Here is a 25,150-nt window from a genome sequence, read left to right on the forward strand (position 1 = left end):
GCAACTGGACTTTTTCATCATGTATGCTTAAAAGCAACTACTGGGAAGTACAACCCATATTATAGAAAACCTTTACTTCACTTACAAAATAAATTCAGCAGTACTATTCATTCTTTCACCTTACAGACTTATTTGCCCATGCAGAACCATTATATTTTTGAGCTGATACAAACACAACATATTTGTAGATTATTTTAATTTCTACACACAAAAATGTAAACTCACTAGACAACAGACGGCAAACTATATCCACTAACATTGGGAAGAAAGGGCATGTTAGAGTATTAGTGTGAGCACAATATACTAGACAATTTATTTTTATTGGAACTTCTTCATTATGCTTTTTGGTTCACAAACTTTTCTGCTTTATTCCCACAGCATCATCACTGCCAAATCAAAGGTCCCCCATGCGGTCAGCATTGTCACCACCTCAAAGAAGTGGTACATTAGTAACATATAGTACTACATCAGTAGAAGGAGATACAGAGGACCAAGAGATAGAAAGCAGAAGATGTCAAGGAATGATTATAAATCCTTACCTTGAGCACTGGTCCCCAACAAAGGAGGAAGTGCGAGTGTCTCTTACTGTAGGGAGACAGATAAAGCAGTCCTTCAGGCGTGTTTCTCCAGGGCCATTAGCCTCATCCACTGAAGACCCTCTCTGTTATCTTTCTGCACATACAGGTTGGGGAGATGAAAGTGACTCAGATATTCCACCATCTGACAGAGTACCTGAGTCAGCAGAATCTACACAGTCTGAGAGAGATGGAGGCAGTCAGCAAACAGAGATTGGCTCCTTACCTGGAGGAATGGTTTGGCCCTTGATGCAGGACCACAGAAAAGATAACAATGGGGAAGATGACCACCAACTTGCTTCATCTCAGCGCAGTGAGCACAGTTGTAATGAATCCCTTTTGTCTTCTGAGTATCCTGAGGGTGACCAGGCATCTAGTGCCACAATGCCAAGAAGACTTGGACGCCCTCGTGCAAAAGATGACAGAAGAGCACGTTGGAGGGCTAGTCTCCATCGCCTTTTGCAACTAGAGAAATTAAGAGACCAATTATACCGTCAAGAATTGGCTTTAAAAGAAGAAGAAATGACCCGGCAGCGGGAGGAGAGAGCAAGAGATAGGGAGCTTCACCGTCAGCTACTTGGTGTGCTAGGTGACATCCGAGATGAACTTAGAAAAAGAAGGCAAGAGAGAGCCATTGCCCAAGAAGGTCAGGGTCCAGAAGGCAGGGGTACACCATGCAGTGGCACTGCAACTACTACTCGAAGGGCTCGTGGAGGACTTACACGTCCAAGAGGGACACGCATTTCTTCAGTCTCTGCCACCCTGCCCTGTTCTTTTGCTCAATTCTTTCTTCAGGATCCAAGAACTGGGTCTTCTATGCCAAACACTATGGCCAGGGGTAGCACTGAGAATCCCACCTGGGCAGGAAGCCGACTTATTGGCCCCCTGCGCAGGAGAGGACAACCTCGTGGCCGCCCTCATGTCCACCCCAAAAAAGTGATGGGAGATAACCATGGATAAATTAAGAACTGGCCTTTTTTCATGTTTTACAACAATAAAGAAGGTGTTAAAATAAAAGGTTTCTTTTTATTGCTAAAGTTATGTCACATACATATGATTGCGTATGATTTTTATTTCAACCAAGGTTTCAAGCAAACAAGGTTTCATTACAAACTGCTGCTTAACTCTAAACTGCTCTAGAAATGGAGAGAAATCAGCGAGTAGAAGTCAATGAGAGAGCCTCCTCCGCCACTATTCACGGCTCCTTATTAAACAGTGTTTAAACTCCCCAGCATTTCAGAGTAAAACAAAGTTATTTGTAATTAGAGAGTCTGTCGGGATTTCATGCTGCCTGTGGTCCGGGTAGCAGTAATCTCCCAACAGGTTTCTTTTCAATGTAACAGATTTTAATTAGTCTTTGATCTATTTTTGTTTATTGTATTACTGATCCAATGTGTTTACTTTGACCACTCCAGTTCTGTGGATGCATTTTTTGTCAAATGACAAACTCAATTTTGTTGCGTCAGAAAAACTTAGCTTTACTACATTATACACTACACTACTGTATTTTCTAAGAACTTAGTCTAAAATTTTAAGGTATATAGTAATAACATAATCCCAATAGCCAATTAAAAATAAATATTGCTACTATTATTAACTAAGTTTTGTCTACAATCTTTAAATTATTGTCATGGAGGCCCTCTCCACTTCCATGACATGGGTGCTATTATATGTAGTAAACACTATTCCACAGCTTTTTATTTCCATGCTTCTCCCTCACAAATTGAGCGCAACACATACCCCCAAACAGTCCACACATCCAACTACACTACACACAAAACATACCCACTGGTAACAACTGTACTCTAGAAGTATATAGAAATACTTAGTTCTTTATGACAAGGAAAAAAACATGAAAATTATAAACTTTAATATATGTGGTTAAATGTTACAAACATAAAGGAATAAAGCACCTTAAGAGAACCTGTGGCCAACCACCAAAAATGTTATTGCATTATTATTATTATTATTATTAATAATAATAATAAATAGTGTAGGGTGCCCTGATCCCACACCTTTTTACAGCATCCCTTCACAAGATTTGTGTATTTAAAATTTGTCTGACAATTTAGGGAGTCAATCAGATGGAGGTGAACTTAATTTTTATAACAGATGTGAATATCAGGGGAAAGTTGGGATTATACAGTATATATTAGGCATACAGGCACCTCAATGTAAAACATACACACACCCTGACTGTATAAATCCACCCATCATCTGATATTCACTCTTTTTATTTAAATTAAGTTCACCCCCATCTGATTGATTCCCTGAATTGACAGACACATTTTAAACCTTCATACAGTATATTGTGAATGGGAGGACATATTAAGAAATTGTTAAATGGTGTGGGATCAGGGCACCCTAAGCTATTTAACATCAGTAAAATATCTATTTTCCTGGGCTAAAACATTTACCGTATAAAAGTGAAGGGCGAAAAAAGAGACATTGAATGCATTGCATGGACAATCCCCCAGCTCCCTAGGTCAGCTCATGGAAAGGGCACTTTAGTATTTATGCACAATTGCACCTACCCCTTTTAAACAGTGATAATGAAAAAATATGCTATGTTGCACCACTTCAATATGGAGCCAAAGTGGGTGCCCCACTGCGTGGACCTTCACCATTCACAGAATCAGAGGCCCCTTGTCCCCTGTTTAAACAGAGAAGCAGCTGGGAATGCACACTGCCACTCTATTAAACTCTATGGGACTAATATGATAACTAAATTTGATCCCTGTTCTTGTTATTGCTGCGAATCTCAAAAACAGAGCTACTTTCTATCAAAAACCGCTCCCTGTCTGTCTCCAGGTTGGGTGTGGTTCTGCAGCTCAGTTTCATTGAAGTGAATGGAGCCAAGTTGTAAAACCTCACCCAACCTTGAGACAAATGTGGAGCTGTTTTTGAAAGAACTTCGCTCTGTTTTTCTATTCCTAGATAATCCCTTTTAATACCTATTTTACAATAACATATTCCATCACTAGACTTACAGGAGAAGTTGTTTTAGGGTCATTTTTTTAAATTTATTTATTAATATTTTATTACAAAATTCACATACATACAAAGGCCATAAACAGAAATAATGTTATAAGACATAAATACACAATTATTAGCATTAAAGAAAATTTACTCCAATTAATTTTAAGGCCAGAGATATTCCCAAATTCCTCCACAACTTAAATTTTCTAGAAACAAAAGTATATCGTCTGCATAAATAAGACATTTTTCTTCCACTCCTTTGATCCCAAATCCCCTAAGACCTCCCGCTTTCTTACATTTTTCCACCAACAGTTCCAGAAATAACGCAAATAACATGGACAAAAGCGGGCAGCCTTGTGTTGTACCTCTTCCAATCGCCAGTTGAGGTGATAGGGACCCATTAATTGCCACCCTAGCCCTAGGATTCTTATATAATAATTTAATCCACTCAACAAACTCCCCCTCTGTATCAAACTTTTTAAGAACTCCCCAAAGGAACTTCCACTCCACCCTGTCAAACGCCTTCATTGTGTTGAGTGACAGGGTGGAGCGGAAGGGACACAAGCCCAACTGAATATTAACCAATGATCCTAACAGATTATTGTGAATTGAGTGTCCCGGGACAAACCCGGTTTGCTCAACTCCAATTATGCCAGGCAGAAGCGGGGATAATCTTCTGGCCAAAAGTTTCGCCAAAATCTGGGCATCTGAATTTATCAAAGAAATAGGACGATACGATTCAATTTTTGTATTATCCTTCTCTTTTTTAGGAATTAACACTATTTTAGTTTCAAGCATGGAGGGAGGCAATTCCCCTCCTCTCCAAGCCTCCTTCAAAATCATACAAAGGATGGGCAATTGCACCTCCCTAAACTCTCTATATATTGCATAGGGAAGACCATCCAACCCTGGGGCTGATGTAACTGAACAACACTGAAGTGCTTCCCTAACTCCTGCACCGTAATTTCTTTGTTAAGACTTTCCAAGTCTTCCTTATTAATCTTTGGTAGTTCAATTTCTTTCAGATAATCATCTATCTCCCCATCCCCATTTTAGGGTAATTTGCATTGTTAGATAATAGTTATTGTGGAAAAACCATAAAGAATATTTATCATCATATAATGTAGTTTAGGAGGCAGTTGTGCAGAATATGGGTGTAAATAGAATACCCTATTTCTAGCCATATGTCCACTAAAAGATTGTTAAAAGAATTCAAAAATATTTTTCAACAATAACATCCCAAAAGACTGTCTTCACTACAGTTATATAATAAATGCTATATCAATGTGAATATCAATATACTATTCTTAAAAAAAAATTTTTTAAAGGTGCACAGAACTAAATCAGGATAGAGATTCTTCAGACTATCCCCAGCAAATTTACCACACAACAGATTTTAGTATTGAAAATGTTAATATTAAAAAATATTAAAACAAAAAAAGATATATAAAGCAAATAACGTAATTAGGAAGTACTGCAATGAATCTGCAACATAAAGTTACATGCTGTGGACCCAAAATCTACCGCAAGTAAATTTTTGCATGGATTCCACATGCAATGGAAAGTATACAAAAATTACAGTGTACATGCCCTATATGCAAGCACTTTAAAACTTTATAACAATACTATTGACTTAAATGGGACATTTTGGGGCCCTGTGTGTGACTCTTAACCCCTTAAGTAGAGATGAGCGAACTTACAGTAAATTTGATTAGTCACGAACTTCTCGGCTCGGCAGTTGATGACTTTTCCTGCATAAATTAGTTCAGCTTTCCGGTGCTCCGGTGGGCTGGAAAAGGTGGATACAGTCCTAGGAGACTCTTTCCTAGGAATGTATGCACCTTTTCCAGCCCACCGGAGCACCTGAAGGCTGAACTAATTTATGCAGGAAAAGTCATCAACTGCCGAGCCGAGAAGTTTGTGACGAATCGAATTTACTGTAAGTTCGCTCATCTCTACCCTTAAGGACCACGGACGTAAATGTACGTCCTGGTGCAGAGGTATTTGCGCTCCAGAACCTACATTTACATCCTGTACATGACCCGAAAGCATTGGAGCAGTGATCGCGTCATGCACTGCATGTCCTGGCTGCTATCAGCCAGGGACCCGCCGGTAACAGCGGACATCAGCAATCGCTGAGAATACAATCAATACAGGTCATGGCATCTGCGGCAAAGCGCACGTTTAAATAGATGACCAGATCGCCCGAGGAGCTGCTGCAGGGATCCGATCATCTAAGTTGGCGACTGGAGGTACCCTCACTTGCCTCCGGCTGTCTCCAGGGGTCCTCTGCTGTGGTCTGAGATAGAGCAGACCAGAGCAGAAGAACACTGATAATATGCTCTATGCATAGCACTGAACAGTATTAGAAATCAAATTATTGCTATAGATAGTCCCCTATGGGGACATTAAAAGTGTAAAGAAAAAGTTAAAAAATGTAAGAATAAAAAGTAAAACAAATGTGACAAAAACCCTCCGCCAATAAAAATGGAAATTGTCCCTTTTTCCCATTTTACCCCCAAAAAGCGTAAAAATTTTTTTATAACCATATTTGTTATCGCCGCGTGCGTAAATGTCTGAAATATAAAAATATTATGTTAATGATCCCGTATGGTGAACGGTGTAAACGTAATTTTTTTTTTTTAAGTCCCAAATTTATGCTTTTTTGTCACATTTAATAATAATAAAAAAAATAATAAAAAGTGATTTAAAAGTTTCATATATGCAAAAATGGTATCGATAAAAAGTACAGATCATGGCGCGTGAGCCCTCATACCGCCCCATATACGGAAAAATGAAAAAGTTATGGGTGCTCAAAAGAGGGCGATTTTAAACCTACTGATTTTGTACAAAAAGTTTGAGATTTTTTTAAAAGTGGTACAATAATAGAAAAGTATGCAGCCATTGATATCATTTTAGTCGTATTGACCCACAGAATAAAAAAAATTTCATTTTTTTTTGTTGGAGTTCCTTCTCTCAAACTACAAATCCCATAGTTCCTTGTTTGTAAGTGTGAGGTCACTTCCCTCCCACACATCAGCCACCCCACCAATTTGTAACACAAATAAGCTGCATTCCATTGAAAGACCAATGTTTGCAAAGCAAGAATACAATTAGTTATACAATGATCTCTCTCCCACCCAGCGGTCGCTTCACCCATTGAAGCAGGACAGGCTCCCTTTGCATACCTGACTAGTCATATCATGTCTCGGCTGTACTGCAACCTGGGAAAACCCGAGACCTGAGTAATTTTGGATGCTGTTAAAAATAAATATTAGGGCAAAAATTACAGAAGAATTGCGAGATCACTGTCACACACAGATACAGACACTATATTATGAACTACACTAACTTTACATCTCCTGTAGCATAGTCAAATAAATAAAATTCCTGGATACCCCTTTACATTATCAATTATTGCCAGAACACCACTTTTAGAAGCTGACACCTCCTGTACTGACACCTTGGTTTGTTGTAGACCATAGAAAATTTTGGTTGTGTACTTTTATAGATGAATAATAATGCAGAAATGAGTAGGTCCTAAAAAGAGCAAAATACTTTTTAAGATAAATTGTTTTTTTTTGTATGAGATTACTCACATTCTTTCTATGAAATATCTGGGGAAGATGTATGTAAACAATTTGTTGCCCATAGCAACCATAGTGCACCCCTCATTTTTCAAGAACAGTATACAAAATACAAGCTGCGCTGTGATTGGTCGCTATGGGAAAAATTATTTAAAGGGGTACTCCGGGGGAAATGTATTATTTTATTTATTTTTTTATCAACTGGTGCCAGAAAGTTAAACAGATTTGTAAATTAAAGTGCCGGAGAAAAGAATAGGCTGCACTCACAATATTTGATCTGTGCTTAATTTCAACTGAATCATGGGGTACATACAGCGGGTGCGTTCGTGATGACCACAGTGCTCTCTGCTGACACCTCTGTCCATATCAGGAACTGTCCAGAGCAGGAGAAATTGCTATGAGGATTTGCATGTAATCTGGAGTGTTCCTGACTTGGACAGAGGTGTCAGCAGAGAGCACTGTGGTCAGACAGAAAGAAACTCCAGAAAGTAATACAACTTTCTGTGGAGCATACAGCAGCTGATAAGTACTGGAAGGATTAAGATTTTTAAATAGAAGTCATTTACAAATCTGTTAAAAGTGGAAAACTTTTTTTTTTTTTTTAACTCAACTGGTGCCAGAAAGTTAAACAGATTTGTAAATTACTTCTATTAAAAAATCTTAATCCTTCCAGTACTTATTAGCTGCTGAATACTACAGAGGAAATTATTTTCTTTTTGGAACACAGTGCTCTCTGCTGACATCACGAGCACAGTGCTCTCTGCTGACATCTCTGTCCATTTTAGGAACTGTCCAGAGCAGCATATGTTTGCTATGGGGATTTTCTTCTACTCTGGACAGTTCTTAAAATGGACAGAGATGTCAGCAGAGAGCACTGTGCTCTTGATTCAGCTGAGAGCTCTGTATTCCAAAAATAAAATAATTTCCTCCTTAGTATTAAGTAGCTAATAAGTACTGGAAGGATTAACATTTTTTAATAGAATTAACAAATCTAGTACAAACGAAGGGTGGAGCCAGCACTGAGTAAAAAGTGTAATCCTTTATTGAAATCCAAAGTTAAAATTCCATGGCAGGCAAAAAATGTAAACAAGGACAAAAAGTTCAATGGAGCACCTGTGCTATCTCAGTATATAAGAAAGTGCTGAAGTGACTATATGTATGCCATGATTAAGGGCCACATGGCCTGAAACGCGTTGGCGTTTGGGGACTCCAAGCTATGTTCCATTGCCCTTTTTGACCTTGTTTACATTTTTTGCCTGCCATGGAATTTTAACTTTGGATTTCAATAAAGGATTACACTTTTTACTCAGTGCTGGCTCCACCCTTCGTTTGTACTTGCTTTGCTCCAGAGGCTGGCCGTGCACGTGTGGGATCAGGTGAGCTGATACAGACTCTTTCCTAATCTTGTAATTTACAAATCTGTTTAACTTTCTGGCACCAGTTGATTTAAAAAAAAAAAAGTTTGCCATCAGAGTACCCCTTTAACTTTGTGGCACCAGTGGATTTTAAAAAGTTTGTTTTCCACTGGAGTACCCATTTAAGTAAAGTAATTGTGACTTAGATGTCAAAAAATTACAGGCACCTTTAGCATGGTGAAAATTAGTTAGTTGTTTGTGTCACTTAAAGGGGTTTTCCAATCTCCAGTTATCCAACCACTGGACCCCCCACCGATCCTAAGAACATGGACATAATTGTACAAGGAAAGAATCTGCCTGCTTGCCCACCACTCCATACATTTTCTATGGGGCTGGGAAACATCTTCGAGTTCAGTGCCTGGAAATATTTGGTGGCCCTATAGACAATGGTGTGTTCCGCACCATTCTTTTCAGGAACAATTATGTCCACATTCTCGAGCTAGGCAGGGGAAACCCCCACCCATCTACTTGTCATTGCCTATCCTTTGGAAAAATCCCTTCTTAAAAGTTGCGTTAGGTTTCCTGACTGCAGTGAGGTACGTTCACACTACGGAATTCCTGCAGAATTCCACCGGCGGAATTACACGAGCGGAATTCCATGGTGTGAACTTAACATTAGTGTAAACGGGTCTCTGCGAGACCCATTCACACTGCGGAATTTCAGCAACGGACAATTCCGCTGCTGAAACTGTTCCGCGCAAAGAAAGAACATGTTCATTATTTGCGCCGATTCAGCGAGCATTGCATAGCCGTCAATGGTGACGGCTCAGTGCCCCGCGGCCCTAGCGTCGAAGTATTTTCGGCGGCGGCCGCCAGACGGAATCTCCACTCGCTGAATTCAGCGAGCGGAGATTCCGCAGTGTGAACGCACCCTTAGACACAGAACATGTTTGATTTTCCCCATGCTCACATAAACACTGATGCTGCCTGTATGTGTGATTCCTCCCCTCCCCTGCAGACCTTGTCATAGGTGCTCTTCACTCTAATACAGTCTGCTCCTCTGTGTACAACCTCCTCTTTTTCCTTACTGGTATCACTAAGGCTTGGTTCACACCATATTTTTGCAATACAGTTGCCGTATACATTTTCAATGTGAAAACCGTATGGAACTGTATTGAAAACTGTATGCATTGACTCTTGATTGAAAACCATATGTCAAACGATGACTCTGGTTGTGTCCATTTTTCATCTTGTACGGTTTTGTCTGTTTTTTCCAGTACCCAAAACCGTAGCCTACGACGGTTTTTGGTCCGGGTGAAAAACCGTATGGAAACCATGTACGTTTTTTTTTTTAACATGGAAGTCAATGGGAACCATACAGAACTGTATCTGAGTACGGTTTTTGACACCGAAAGTTTTTTTTCTTGGAATTTCAATCAAACAAGTGAAACTTTATTCAGAAGGGAGTGAAAAGTTAAAAACGTATACATTTTTTTTCTTAAAAACAGATGCAACGGGACATCATTTTTTCAAACCGTATACATTTCTTAACCGTGTACGGGTTAAAATTTTTACACATGTTTTGATACAGTTTAAAGAGGTACTCCACTGCCAGGCATCTTATCCTCTATCCAAATGATAGGGGATAAGATGTCTGATTGCGGAATCTCCATGCAGCACCTGGCATTCTGATGAATTCTGGGTTCTGGTGGTAGTGGTCATGATGTCACCCTACTCCCCCTTGTGACTTCACGCCACGCCCCCTCCATTCATGTCTATGGGCTGTCATATGACAGCTATAACTGGTGCCCAACATACCTTTTTAACGTAATAGGAGTTTATCTGGTTTCGTTAAGCTGTCTAATGTGCAGCATGCAGTGCTATCTTTTTTTTCTCAAATATGATGGAATCTTTGATGGAGTCTCCAACACAGGTGTGATCATGACCATAGCATATTACAGACTGAAAATGTTTCTGGACATTTACAAAAAGAATATAGACAGGGAGAATGGAACTTGAAAGTATATTACAAAGTTTTAGGTACTACTGATGAAAAAAATAACTAGGGTGTTGTGGCAGATTAACCTCTTAGATGTTGTGGCCAATAGCAACTGTGGCATTAGACAAAATTAGCCCTCCTTTATCACCTGTTTTCCTCCTCACAGGGGGGTTAAGATGGCAGCTAAGCTTGTCAATGTTGTCAATGTAGTACTTCTAGTATGCCCTACTGAAGGAGGCTAAAAATACAAGTAAAATAGTGAAAATAAAGTTCACAAAAATAAAGAAAATTCAACCCTGTTATTTTTGCATTAATCGAAAAACTAAATAAAATAAAAATAAACATTATTAATATTATGAAAATGTCACATTATTTATGCTGCACAGTAAACACCATAAAAGGGGAGAAAATACCCGTTGTCAGAATTGCAGATTTTTGAATAAGAAAAAATGGTCAAAAAATGGAATGTACCCCAAAAAAGTACCAATAAAATCTGCATGTTGCCTTGCAAAGAACAAGTCTAAGGCTGGGTTCACACTACGTTTTGTCCCATACGGGAGCGCATACGGCAGGAGGGAGCTAAAACCTCGCGCTCCCGTATGTGACCGTATGCGCTCCCGTATGTCATTCACTTCAATGAGCCGACCGGAGTGAAACGTTCGGTCCGGTCGGCTCATTTTTGCGCCGTATGCGCTTTTACAACCGGACCTAAAACCGTGAAAACACAAAATGAAAACACAAATAAATAAAAAGGGAGCAAAACAAAACAGAAACTTAATTTGGTATCAAAATACTGCATGATCAACTTTGTAAAAAATTAAACCCAAAAAGTAGTGCATTATATATATATATATATATATATATATATATATTTATTTTTATTTTTTTTATTTAACAAATTAAATGGTACCATTAAATGGTATAACTGGTCCTACAAAAAGAATCCCTCACAAGGCTAGGTTTTCACACAGGTTTTTTTTCTGGCGTTTTTTTGTTTTTTTTACCACTGCAGTTTTTGAGCCACAGCCAGAAGTGTATTCAAAAGGAATTGGAAATGAATGATTTACTCTTCTCCTTACCTTCTGACTTTGGCTCAAAAACTGCAGTGCCAGAAAAAAACCTATGTGGAAAGCTAGCATAAGGCTGTCAATGTAAAAAAAAAATAAGTTAGGGCATTTAAAAGGGCGTGGTAAAGAAAAAACAACAACAAACAAAAATGCTATTGCTATATTGGGGAGGGGTTAATCAGTCTACATAAGAATCTAATGGTTGTAAGTGTTGGGATTATCAGTTTACTAGTTACCAGCTGTGCTTAACCCCTTAAGGACGCAGCCCTTTTTCACCTTAAGGACTGAGCCCTTTTTCGCAATTATGACCACCGTTACTTTACGAATTAATAACGCGAAAACGCTTTTACCGAATATTCTTATTCTGAGATTGTTTTTTCGTGACATATTCTACTTTATTTTGGTGGTAAATTTTCAGTGTTAATTGCATCCTTTTTTGGTGAAAAAGCCCAAAATTTCATGAAAATTTTGAAAATTTTGCATTTTTCTAAATTTGAAGCTCTCTAATTGTAAGGAAAATGGATATTCCAAATAAATTTTATTTTTCTTCACAAACACAATATGTCCACTTTATGTTGGCATCATAAAATGGACATATTTTTGCTTTTTGAAAAAATTAGAGGGCTTCAAAGTAGAGCAGCAATTTTCAAAAATGTCATGAAAATTGCTAAATCTGAAGGGACAGATGTTACAGAACTACAACTCCCAGGGCAGTCGAGACATGCTGAGAGTTGTAGTTTGGCAACATCTGGAGGGCTACTGTTTGGGCACCACTGTAACAGTGGTCTCCAAACTGTGACCCTCCAGATGTTGCAAAACTACAACTCCCAGCATGCCCAGACAGCCTTTGGCTGTCTGGGCATGCTGGGAGTTGCAGTTTGGCCCCCCTAGTGGTTGCCACAGTAAAGATCGATTTACTTTCACTTTCAATCCCCCCCCCCCCCCCCACTGTGGATTCCCTACCACATCAGGATCCAGCAGGATCCAGCAGGCTCCAGCGAAGATCCCAGGTCCCCAGGCATCTTCTCCTGCAGGTACGGCCTCCGTCTTCTTCCCAGAGCCCCTCGACATCCAGGGGCGGGCAGAACTCTGCGCTGCCATTGGTCAGAACTCTGTTCTGAGTAATGGCAGGGGATGGGAGTAGATCGCAGCTTTGCGACCTAACTCTTATCCTTTAGGCTGATTGGGGCTGTCGCTGACAACTCCGATCAGCCCTATTTTCCGGGTGATCGGGTCACCAGAGACCCGATCAGCCCGGAATTGGAGAAAATCGCATGTCTGAATTGACATGCGATTTTCTCCGATCGCCGACATCGGGGGGTCTCAGGACCCCCCTGGGCGATGTGCCAGGGTGCTTGCTGAATGATTTCAGCAGGCATCCGGCTCCGGTCCCCAACCGGCTAGCAGTGGGGACCGGATTTCCCACGGGCGTATGGATACGTCCTCGGTCCTTAAGGACTCGGAATGCAGGGCGTATCCATACGCCCTGTGTCCTGAAGAGGTTAAAAGAGTTTATACTATGAGCTATTGTATATTTAAGATCTTTTTATACATACCTCTGTAACTTTTACTTATTATGCCTGATAACTCCCTAGGTCAGGTTCATGTGGTGGAATGGGAATTTTGCATGGACAATGGGATTCTGCCCCACTGTGCATACAGCGGAATTTCTGAGGCACTCGCAAAAAGAATATACTTGTCTATTCTTTCTGCGGATTCCATTGGGAAATGCATTGCCACTTATGAGATGATGCATTCCTGAGTGGGCCTAACGCCTGCCGGACCATTCAAATGTGGGGAATGTCCACCTGTATTTTCCGAGTGGACATTCCGCATTTGGACATTTTTTTTGTGTGTGTGTGTGAACATAGCCTAATACTTATTCTTTTACTCTCTCTCCTTTATCTCTGATATACAAGGGCAACTTACGTCTGGAGAAAGCAGCACCATTCTTGCAGAGTAGATTTGTGGCAGAGATTGTCACATAGTTGCGTATCAAACGCTTACTGCATCAACAAAGAGAAAGTTTCAGTTATTTTACCAAAATTTACTGTATGAAAAGCCTCTAAACAATAAATTGCTAATTAAAACCATAAGCTTCTAAAAGATGGTCTAAATCAATAAGTATTGTGAGAGGGAAATGAGCTGGGGAAATCTCAATAGATTGACCTTTCCGAATGGTTTAGAAGCTGGCAGATTAGCATACAGCTGCAGATCTATCCTCCAGTCATCATCCCCAGTGAGTACAAGGCCATTCATATACCGGCTGAGGCCCGAGCAAGCAATGTTAATTACAATTATCTGTGGCATCAACAGTGTCCTTTACCAATCTGTAACTCTGCAGAATCTTTTTTACATAATATGAATAGCCATATCTTCATTATTCAAAGTTGCATCATGAACTTGTTCTGCATGGTCTCACCTTTCTGCAAAATGTATGAGCAGCATTTAAGCACATACACGCATAATTATCTATCTATACATAAATAAATAAATAAATCATCCTTAAAGAGTACCTGTCACCAAACTACACTTTTAATATATTGTACTTTATGTAATTATAAGACACTTTGCTGTTTACTTGCTGTTAAAATTCTCAACCTTTATATGTTTCTGATGTGATTGAAAAAACTGTTAGTTTGGTCTCCTCCCATTCTGGCAGGAGACCAAACTCAGGAAGTGCGTGGGGTGCATGGCGAGGCACAGCTCTTGCAGGCTTCAGTGACATCGCCCCTGCTGGGGAACGCCTACTTTCTCCTGCCGGTAGCTCACACAATGTGAGAGAGGGGAAACGTATGATACAGAGCTTTTTAAAACTCAGTAAAACATTTCTAGGGGCAGGATGGGTGTTAGGAGTAGTTAGGCAATATAATCTGAGTTAGTTTAGAAATATGGTTTAATGACAGGTACTTTTTAACATCCAAATCGTGCACAGATGATAAGTAAGAGATAAGTGGCACTCACTCAGTAAATCCAGATTCCTTCATTCTCGGATATATAGGGACAGACATAGCTGACATGTCACATTGGCTTCTTCTGACTTTCTAAAAGAGCCAGAAGAAGCAACTGTGAAATGTTCTTGCTCTTACTTGTGGAACGCACCTGCTATGTCTGTCCCCATATCTCTGAGAATAAAGGAATCTCGATTTACTGAGTCAATGTTGCTTATTTTTTATTTCTCATCTATAGTCTAACTCAATTATAGCTAAGCACTGTCAACCATTACACAGAGTACTTTTAAGACTACTAGTTGTTAGCAGGAGACCAGGCAATACAGTAGTCTAGTTGTGCCAGCTGTTTTCTCTATCTACAATAACATCACCTGCTTAAAGGGGTATTCCAGGATCTAAGCTTTTATCCCCTATCCAGTCTATGGGAGGGGGGCGTAACAGCCTTTATGCCTCCTCCCATAGACATGAATGGAGGGGGTGTGGCGTGAAGTCACGGGGGGAAGTTTCTGACACTGGAGACACAGCCCCGCATACAATGCAGGTGCTACAGGGAGATTGCAGGGGGTCCCAGTGGCAGGCCCCCCGTGATCAGACATTGTATCCCCAATCCTCTGGATAGGGGATAAAAGCTTAGATCCCAGAATACCCCTTTAATATTGCATAGGTCCCATGTGTAACCAAACCAGCTGTGACCAGTTGATACATGAACTCCACAACACTTCCAAGATATTCACATAAGATCATTTAAATCCTGGAAGATGTGAGGAGGGCCCTACAAATTGGACTTGTGTTTCCAGGACAGCCCACAGAAGCTCAATGGGACTGAGATCTTTATAGGTCAACAATTTGTCACTTTGCTCCCACCATTCCTGAACAATTTTTGGTACGGTGTTTTTTATGAATTGGTGTACATGATCTGCTACGCTGGTTATTTTAGGGGTAGGTGTCAAGAAACATCCACATGAATGTCTGAGCTGACGGTTACCTAGCAGAACATTGCCCAGAGCATTAAACTACCTCCACTGGCTTCTTGTCTTCCCATAATTAAGTCAGAATCAGCTCTACCCCAGGTAAGCAAGGGACATGCCTTCCACCCCATAAAAAAATATCATTTTTTAGGCAAGGCCAACTTCTTCTATTGCTCCATGCATGAGTTCTGATATTTACATGCTCATGGCAGTGGACAGGGGTCCATACACCTTGGATTAAAGTCAGCCAAACTTATTAGCTTTGGGTGGTTTGGCCAACTCTCTAAAGAGTATAGTGGCCTCCTGACAGACAATGTCAGTGGGGAAAGGGGTCCAGCATGTTTGATTTTTACAGCCCAGCCCTATTGTTCTACGAGATATAAGACAGAGCTGGCTCTATGTGGCTGTGGCATACCCTGGAGTGGTCCACAGAGAAAATATGAATCTTTTGCCATGCCAAATGTTCTTGTGTGTTCTTGTTATTCAAAACGACTCTATTTGTGAATATGTAGTATGCTAATTAAGTACATTAAGTCATCTGGGCGGCACATTCTCTAGTAACTATTTCCACACATATCTCCTGGTTCAGGATTGACAGCCCTTCCTGATCACACATTAAGAATGCTTCAGACAGTGTGAAAAGAAGGTCCTGTCTTCTAGCCAATAAACAGTTAAAGAGACTAATTCGGTTGGAATTCATAGAACCAGCGCTTCTAAGTAAAGGGAGAATGTCTCTGTAGAATGTGAAATAATTGACCTGCATGGTCTGTCTCATTTCAATGCACCTTCCAACTCTTAAACAAATTGCTTGCCGTCTCTGAGGACTCTGAAAGAATTTGATAAATCAGTGTATGTATTTCCTGAGCTGGATAATTCATCCTATTGTTTGTGTCCACTCAGCAGTTGGGGCCCACAGCACAATTATGAAATGTACTACAGCAATGGAATCCCTGCAATTATCACACCCCCGTACGCTTCTAGCGCTATTCTGCTGTACAAGCTTTATTGAATAGTAGTAATCTTACATGTGTCTTATAAGATCAAACAGCTGAATGCCCAACACCCAACAAGTAGTAGAATAAATCGGGCAGCGCCAAGTGGAAAATCTCCTATATGTGGCTTACACCACTGCTCAATGGACTGAGCCAATCTCCTTATCAATAATTCATGGTGCTGGAAGAAACAGCTGCAGTATCCATAAGTAGAATTAATGTTCAGCTTAAGAGAGGCTCTGTGAGCCAGAAAATCATGTCGCAAGTGACTTGGTAAAATAAACTTCATTTTTATTTCTCAGTGAGAATGAAAACCAGCAGTGTGCAGGATATAAACTGCTTTCCAAAGTTTAACTTAGAACAAAGAGGTGAGTTAATATACCTGTAACCAGTATTGCAGGTTCCAACAGCTACATGTTGCATACATAACCTTTTGTACCTTGGATGTAGGAAATCTATTGTTATAACTTTTCTTTGGGAAGGTGTTCATGAATACTGTGCATAACAACAACATCTGATCCTGTATGGAGCCTTATTACTTACCTACATAGTTGATAAGGCAGTGAAGACACAGATCCATGAAAGCGGTACTGTTGTTTCAATTAATTTTAAAAGCGCAGACACGGCAAGAGTTAAGATTGGTAAAAGTTTCAGTGCTGAGACCCCTCCGATCATTGTAGCTAAGTGAAGTGAGCAGCTCTTCATTCCCAGGCTTAGAGAGACAGGCTCCACTATAGTCTATAGAGTCCATGAGTGTCCAGCTGGTAAGTTCACACGGCTATAACTAGTGATCGGAGGTGGTCTCAGCACTGAGACCCTGGCCAATCTTAACTCTTGGCAGGTCTATGCTCACGTCAAAAGTTAAAGGGGTATTCCAGGAAAAAACCTTTTTTTATACATATCAACTGGCTCCAGAAAGTTAAACAGATTTGTAAATTACTTCTATTAAAAAATCTTAATCCTTTCAGTACTTATGAGCTTCTGAAGTTAAGGTTGTTCTTTTCTGTCTAACTGCTCTCTGATGACACGTGTCTCGGGAACCGCCCAGTTTAGAAGCAAATCCCCATAGCAAACCTCTTCTAAACTGGGCGGTTCCCGAGACACGTGTCATCAGAGATTACTTAGACAGTAAAGAACAACCTTAACTTCAGAAGCTCATGAGTACTGAAAGGATTAAGATTTTTTAATAGAAGTAATTTACAAATCTGTTTAACTCTCTGGAGCCAGTTGATATATAAAAAACAGTTTTTTCCTGGATAACCCCTTTAATTAAAATGACACTAATGCTTTAAAGGAGTAGCCCACTTGCCAGCGTTCAGAACATTTAGTTCCGAACACTGTGTGCGTGCTGCAGAGGTCAACCATGCCCCCTTGGATGTCACACCATCCTCCCTTAAAACAAGTCTATGGAAGGGGGCGTGGCGGCCGTCACTTCTAACTAAATGTTACGACCGCTGGCCAGTGGAGTACCCCTTTAAGCCAACCTATAGTTCTACAGTGTTTTTTTCTTTTAATCATTCTACACCATGAGTGGTTTCTCTTGGTTTTGTAAAGTTTAGATGAATTGTGTTTTGTCAATATTTGCAGCATTGTAACATTGAATCAGCTTTTAGCTGTGCTAAAATAGGTAAAAACACTTTTAGGTCGTGTTCCCACATGTTGGTGAGTGCATTTGGCTGAAACCACACCCTCATGTGTTCACCAGTGGTCTTGTGAGGTGGCTGATAATCTTGGCATCATCGCACATTCATTGGTAAATGCATGGGGACTTAGTTTTGCGTTCGTAATGCCAACTTAACTATGTCATTTATTTGCTAAATGAAAACAGTGTTGCGCATACTCTGTAGCTGTTAAACAGCGATTTTAAGAAAAGAGTAAGCTAAAAAGCGCATCAGAAGGGCCAACATAAGTGACAGATTACCTTTAAATGCTATTTTGTTGTAAGAAATTGCATTATATAGTTATTATGTTATTGTAACATTGCAATCTCATGTACAGCAAATCATATGTTTTAACCAACAAATATAAAGGTTTAATAGTTAATATGTTAAGTTATCCTGACTAATAAATATCATAGAGATCAGTTCATAAAGCAGGGCCATAACTAGAGGCAACCCACATGTGTCTGTTCTACATAAAGCAGATGTGTAACAGAAGCAGGGCCTGGTACAGATTTTACGTAGAGACACCTTATGAAATGGGAAATAAAATATGAAGACTTTTATTATATATCACCTTGTAAAAAACAAAATATAGCAATTTAGTAATACAAAATTAAAGGGGTTGTTTCATAAGGCAGAGGTGGTAAAATCAGATGTGTACCACATGCATACCGTATATGTGAAGTTACATATACAGCATGTATACTAGTCCAAATATGCTGTTTTCACATAGAAGTAACTTACATCCTACATAGAAGTTCTTCCTTCTCCCCATGGATCTGACCACATCCTAGTTTCCTCTCTGAACTATGACCCTGAAAAAAAACAACAAGCACATGAGGCAGGGGGAGGGGGGGGGGGCTGGTGTAGATATGTATCACTCAAGCAATAGATTTTTAGAAATGCTTGTACATTGGAAATGTGTTCTATTAACATAATACATGTTAAGATCTATTTATTTTTGTGGGGAAACCCATTTAATCTGTTTTTAATTTTTTTACCTTCTTCTTTTACAGCCTTTAGTTACCGCAAAGCCCCACCACCTATCCCTCCAAGGCTTCTCTCCAAGCCTCTGATCTCGGTGACAGCCCAGAGTAGCACAGAATCTACCCATGAAACCTTTCTGCACAATGAGCCCACGCGGTTGCCTTGGTCCAAAGATGTCAAGGTCCACTGCAATTCTACTGAGAGTCTGGAGGGAACCAAGTCAAGAGGTCTTTCCTTGGACCTGGCAACTGTCCAGCACAGAGCTTCACCCAAACCTTCCACTGTGATCAGCAAAGCTCTACCATTAAGGGAAGAGCTAAAAGGTGTCACACGTCAAAGAAAATGGCGTCCATCTATTGGTGTACAGGTAAGTCCATTAGTACAGGTATTTCAAAAAGTTTAAGTTTCCTGGCTTACTTAAAAACCTTATGCTGTTATCAACAGCCTTAAATAAAATAAAGCTTGCCCTTACAGTGCATGAACTGTTCAGAAACAATTGTAACAGTTTTAATTGGCGAATGTATTCATACAGTGTATAAATCTATTTAAGGTCAAGATAGGCTTGAAAAATGAGTCCTTTTAAGGAACGCTTTCAATGGCCTTTCCTTGATGAAAGTTCCTACTGTGCTACTGTTTAACAGTTTCTTAGGACTTAATGAGTTGTCAGTCTTCACCATAAAAACCTGCCAGGCTTTGTAAGACATCTACAGGTATTTATAAGACACGTTTACATTATAACATACTGGATAACATCTGTAATCACCAGCTTTCCAGCACACATATCCAATTACAACTATAGATCCAATATATGTACAATGTTTTGGAACATTTACATATTAAAGGGGTACTCCGCCCCTAGACATCTTATCCCCTATCCAAAGTATAGGGGATAAGATGTCTGATAGCGGGGGTCCAGCCATTGGGGACCCCCACAATATCTCCTGCAGCACCCATATCATCTGGAGCGAGCGAGCTCCTTGCCTGATGACTGGTGATGCAGGGGTCAGATGATCGTGATGTCACAGCTCCGCCCCTTGTGATGTCACGCCCCGCCCCCTCAATGCATGTCTATGGGAGGGGGCGTATAGGCCGCCACAGCTCCTCCCATAGATGTGCATTAAGGGGGCGGGCGTGACGTCACGTGGGGGCAGGCCTCCGGCCCCTGCATTTGGGAGGCCACACAGTGATTTTAGACAAGAGGGCTTGGCTCACAGTCTTTGCTCTAGTTCATGTCAAAGTTGTTCAGTGGGGTCCAGGTCAGGGCTTTTCCACACCAAACACAGCCATGGGCCTTAATTTTTTCAATGGGGCACAGTCATGCTGGAACAGAAAACAGTCTTCACTGAACTTTTTTCACAAAGTTAAAAGCATGCAATTGTCCAAAAATGTTTGATATGTGGAAGAATTAAAGGGTTACTCCGCTACCCAGCATCCGAAACATTGAGTTCCGAAAGTTGTGTGCGGGCTTCTGTGTTCTTGCCCGCCCCCTCGTGACGTCACGCCCCGTCATGTGATGTCACATCCCGCCCCCTCAATGCAAGTCTATGGGAGGGGGCGCGACGGCCGTCACGCCCCCTCCCATAGACTTGCATTGAGGGGGCAGGCTGTGATGTCACGAGGGGGCGGGCGTAAACACCAAAGCCCGCACACAGCGTTCGGAGCTCAATGTTCCGGAAGCTGGGGAGGGGAGTAACCCTTGAAGATTTGGCTTCTCTGGAAGCCTAAGCCAAACCCTGGAAAACAACACTATAGCATGATCCCTCCTCCACCAAACTTTACAGTTGACACCATACTGTCAGGCAGGCAACATACTCCTTGCATTCGCCAAACCCAGACTCTTCCACCAGACTGACAGAGAAGTGTGATTTGTCTCTCTACAGAACACAGTTCGGCTATTCTAGAGTCCAGTGGCGATGAGCTTTGCATTATGTTTAGTGATGAAAGACTTGCATGCATCTGCCCAGCTATGCCAGCTATAACACACAATTTCTTGGCTGGTTCAGTTAAAGAGTAGTTTCCACCATCCTTTTTTTTTCTGTCCCTGCCTATTGTCCATCTATCCCTAACCCCCTCCCTGCCTTTAAATTTTTTTTTTACTATATTAAAAATGCTTTTTTTTGTCTGCCTGGTAGTGTGCTTACGTGTTACCCATGACGTCACTGATGCCTGCTGGGGCCGACACTTCCGCCCTTTGTTCATCTATACAGGGTGCCTCCAGCTGTTTCACCACTATAACTCCAAGCTTGCCCTGACATCTATTGGTTGTCAGGGCATGCTGGGAGTTGTAGTGGTGAAAAAAAAAAAGCATAGGGTTCCCTGTATAGTCATACTCAGCCAGATACCAACCAAGCAGCAACAGCCTGACATTACCAGGGTGGGCGAGCACCATTGTTACTGGCCCTCCCCAGCCTAAATAACGCCAGCCTGTTACTGCCTAGGCCCAGGAGTGCAATTTTTAAGCTCCGGGCCTGTTGGTACCGGCTCTACCCCTGTTGCGGTGGGTACCGGGTAATAATTGGGGGCTAGCTGGTTTTGGGGCCAATTATAAGACGGCTTCCACTACTAAGCCTGTAAAGTAAATAAATAAAAAAAACAACACTTTTTAAAAGCTTTCATTTAAAAAAAAGACTCCCCCACAAGCCCTTGTTAGCCATTTTATTAATATTAATTAAAATAAAACGCTGGTTATCGACATAGTCCACCGAATTCAAAGAAGTCAACAGGATACAAAAACACAGAAAAACACACGGAAATAGGTTCGTACACTTATGGCGCCCTCCCTTGGGGAAAATGACCAAAAAACCAAACAAGGAGCCTCTAGCTGTTGCTAAACTACAACCACGATAATTTGCAATTTAGCAACAGCAAGCCTCCAGTTTAGCAACAGCTGGAGTCTCGCTGTTTCTAAACTACAACTCCCATGATGGGAGTTGTAATCCTGCTGGGAGTTGTAATCCTGTAACAGCTAGCGGCGGGGGAGAGATGAGCAGCGGCGTCGGGGAGATGAGGGGCCGGGGCAGCGGAGCCGGCCTGGCTCCCAGAAATATGAAACTACACTGTAATTTCATATTTCCTGGGCGGTGCCATGATTGGCCAAGACCAACTGGCAAATCACCGCACCGCGCGGAAAATATGAAATTACAGTGTAGTCTAATATTTCTGTGAGCCGGCCGGCTCAGCTGCCCTGTCCCCTCCTCCCCCCGCCACTGCCACTCATCTCTGCCCCCCCCACGCCGTTCATCTCCACCCCCTCATCCCCCCCTCCCCGGCTGCCGCTCATCTTCCCCCTCATCTCTCCCCCCACCGCCGCTCATCTCATCCCCCTCATCCCCCACCACCCCTGCCGGCGTTCATCTCCCCCACCAGCCGGCGAACATCTCCCCCCACCCCTGCCGGCGTTATCCTGTTTTGGAACAGGTCTCTACATGGTCTGTAATCTTACAATGCTAATTGTGAAAGATCTACAGTCGGACGGAGGAATTTTTAAGAACTAACATGAAGTGCATTGGTGGCATTCTATTATTCTCTTACAGTACCACGCTGGAATTCAGAGAGCTCTTCAGAATAACCCAATTTTTTTAATGGCGACTACATTGGTAGGTGATGGATTTTATACACCTGTAGAGATGGGACTAAATGAGACATCTGAATCCAATATTCAAGAGACGTGCCCCTATACTATTGTCCATATTTTCCAACTTGCCTGAAGTTTTGTTTGAATTAGATTAAGTTCATTCAAAAATCTTTTAGTGGTCATTTACATATTATTGTAATTGGATTTCATGCTTTATCACAAATTTGCATGGAACAAACATTTTCCATTTTGCAACTTCCTATTGCTGACTCTTTTTCAGTATTTAGTGAAAAAATAAACAGATTCAATAAAACATTATCCACTTCATGAGAGTCACTAATGCTACTAAGCCTTGTCCTTGGATGAACTGACTGCATAAACAAGCCAACCTTTGCATAAAGCCAATAAAATATGAGATACATTTGGACTTGGAGCCATCCTGTAAAAGCAATCTACTTACCTGAGTTGTAATAGTTGTTGCCAGACTGAAAACTATCTGCTGTGGTTTTCAATCCGGCAATAAAACTGATACGATGCAAAAATGAGACGATCAGAGTCACTAACGCTCATTTAAATTAATGGGATGCGATGTGGGTTGGGCGGGATATAGCAGTGTTCAGATTTTTATTTTCCCCGCTGGATCCGGCAGCCGTATACCCAAAACGTAGCGTGAACACACCCTTAGGCTGAATTTGCACTGTGTTTTATGTTTACTTATCGCAGGTTTCAAGTACTAGTAGTAGTGTCAATAAATATTTTCAGCAAAAAACAGATGGGTTGCCATATGGTTTGGTATAATGTAAGTCAAAGGGAAATGGATTCTGTATAAAACATATACATTACATGGGAACACAAATGCAGTGTGAACCCAACCTAACATGTTATGATGCCAGGTGAGTGGAGCAGAATTTTAAAGTTTAAAAATTAAAATTAAAAATAAAAGAAGAATTTCTGTTTTGTCCACAAATGTCCAATTAAAAGGTTATAAAAGTGAATCAATAAACTATGGTGGGAGTAGTCATTATGCCCCCTTCCAGCACCCCGTTCAGGAGATCATGGGGGGATGCCAGCATTCGGACCCCCCGTGATCTATAACTCATTGTCACGATGCCGGCTGGCAGGAGGTGGATCCTCTGTGCCAGAGAGGGATTGGCGTGGACCGTGCTAGTGGACCGGTTCTAAGTCACTACTGGTATTCACCAGAGCCCGCCGCAAAGCGGGATGGTCTTGCTGCGGCGGTAGTGACCAGGTCGTATCCACTAGCAACGGCTCAACCTCTCTGACTGCTGAAGATAGGTGCGGTACAAGGGAGTAGACAGAAGCAAGGTCGGACGTAGCAGAAGGTCGGGGCAGGCAGCAAGGATCGTAGTCAGGGGCAATGGCAGGAGGTCTGGAACACAGGCTAGGAACACACAAGGGAACGCTTTCACTAGGCACAAGGGCAACAAGATCCGGCGAGGGAGTGCAGGGGAACACACTAATTAGAACCACTGCGCCAATCAGCGGCGCAGTGGCCCTTTAAATCGCAGAGACCCGGCGCGCGCGCGCCCTAGGGAGCGGGGCCGCGCGCGCCGGGACAGGACCGACGGAGAGCGAGTCAGGTACGGGAGCCGGGGTGCGCATCGCGAGCGGGCGCCACCCGCATCGCGAATCGCATCCCGGCTGGAGGCGGTATCGCAGCGCACCCGGTCAGTGGATCTGACCGGGGCGCTGCAGTAACGAGAGTGTAGCGAGCGCTCCGGGGAGGAGCGGGGACCCGGAGCGCTCGGCGTAACAGTACCCCCCCCTTGGGTCTCCCCCTCTTCTTTGAGCCTGAGAACCTGAGGACCAGACTTTTATCTAGGATATTGTCCTCAGGTTCCCAGGATCTCTCTTCAGGACCACAGCCCTCCCAGTCAACCAGAAAAAAGGTTTTCCCTCTGACCTTTTTGGAGGCCAGTATCTCCTTTACAGGAAAGATGTCCGAAGAACCGGAGACAGGAGTGGGAGAAATAAGTTTAGGAGAGAAACGGTTGAGGATGAGTGGTTTAAGAAGAGAGACATGAAAGGCATTAGGAATACGAAGAGAAGGAGGAAGAAGAAGTTTGTAAGAGACAGGATTAATCTGGCACAAAACTTTGAAAGGACCAAGATAGCGTGGTCCCAATTTGTAGCTGGGAACACGGAAGCGGACATATTTAGCGGTGAGCCATACCTTGTCTCCGGGAGAAAAAATGGGGGGAGCTCTTCTTTTCTTATCCGCAAACTTCTTCATGCGTGATGAAGCCTGTAAGAGAGAATTTTGGGTCTCTTTCCATATGGTGGAAAGATCACGAGTTATTTCATCCACAGCGGGCAAACCAGAGGGCAAGGGAGTAGGGAGGGGGGAAGAGGGTGACGGCCGTACACCACGAAAAATGGGGATTTGGAAGAAGATTCAGAGACTCTGAAGTTATACGAGAATTCGGCCCATGGT

General features: G+C 41.8%; 1 protein-coding gene across 14 annotated transcripts in view; it reads left to right on the forward strand.

The window, feature by feature from the left end:
* DLGAP3 (DLG associated protein 3) overlaps positions 1-25,150 on the forward strand; it is a 538,301-nt gene that overhangs the window by 433,110 nt on the left and 80,041 nt on the right. For 13 of the 14 annotated variants that reach the window (XR_008888792.1, XM_056557211.1, XM_056557221.1 and 10 more), the window contains one exon: positions 19,151-19,488. Coding sequence is in view for 13 of the 14 variants with exons in the window: in XM_056557211.1 (XP_056413186.1) it covers positions 19,151-19,488 (338 nt within the window). In the remaining variant the exon portion in view is untranslated. Of the gene's footprint in view, positions 1-378; positions 1,609-19,150; positions 19,489-25,150 lie in introns of those variants that run through there. The other variant, XM_056557219.1, reaches the window with a different exon arrangement.

The sequence above is a fragment of the Hyla sarda genome, chromosome 2 (genome assembly GCF_029499605.1).
Source record: "Hyla sarda isolate aHylSar1 chromosome 2, aHylSar1.hap1, whole genome shotgun sequence".
Lineage (NCBI taxonomy): Eukaryota > Metazoa > Chordata > Amphibia > Anura > Hylidae > Hyla > Hyla sarda.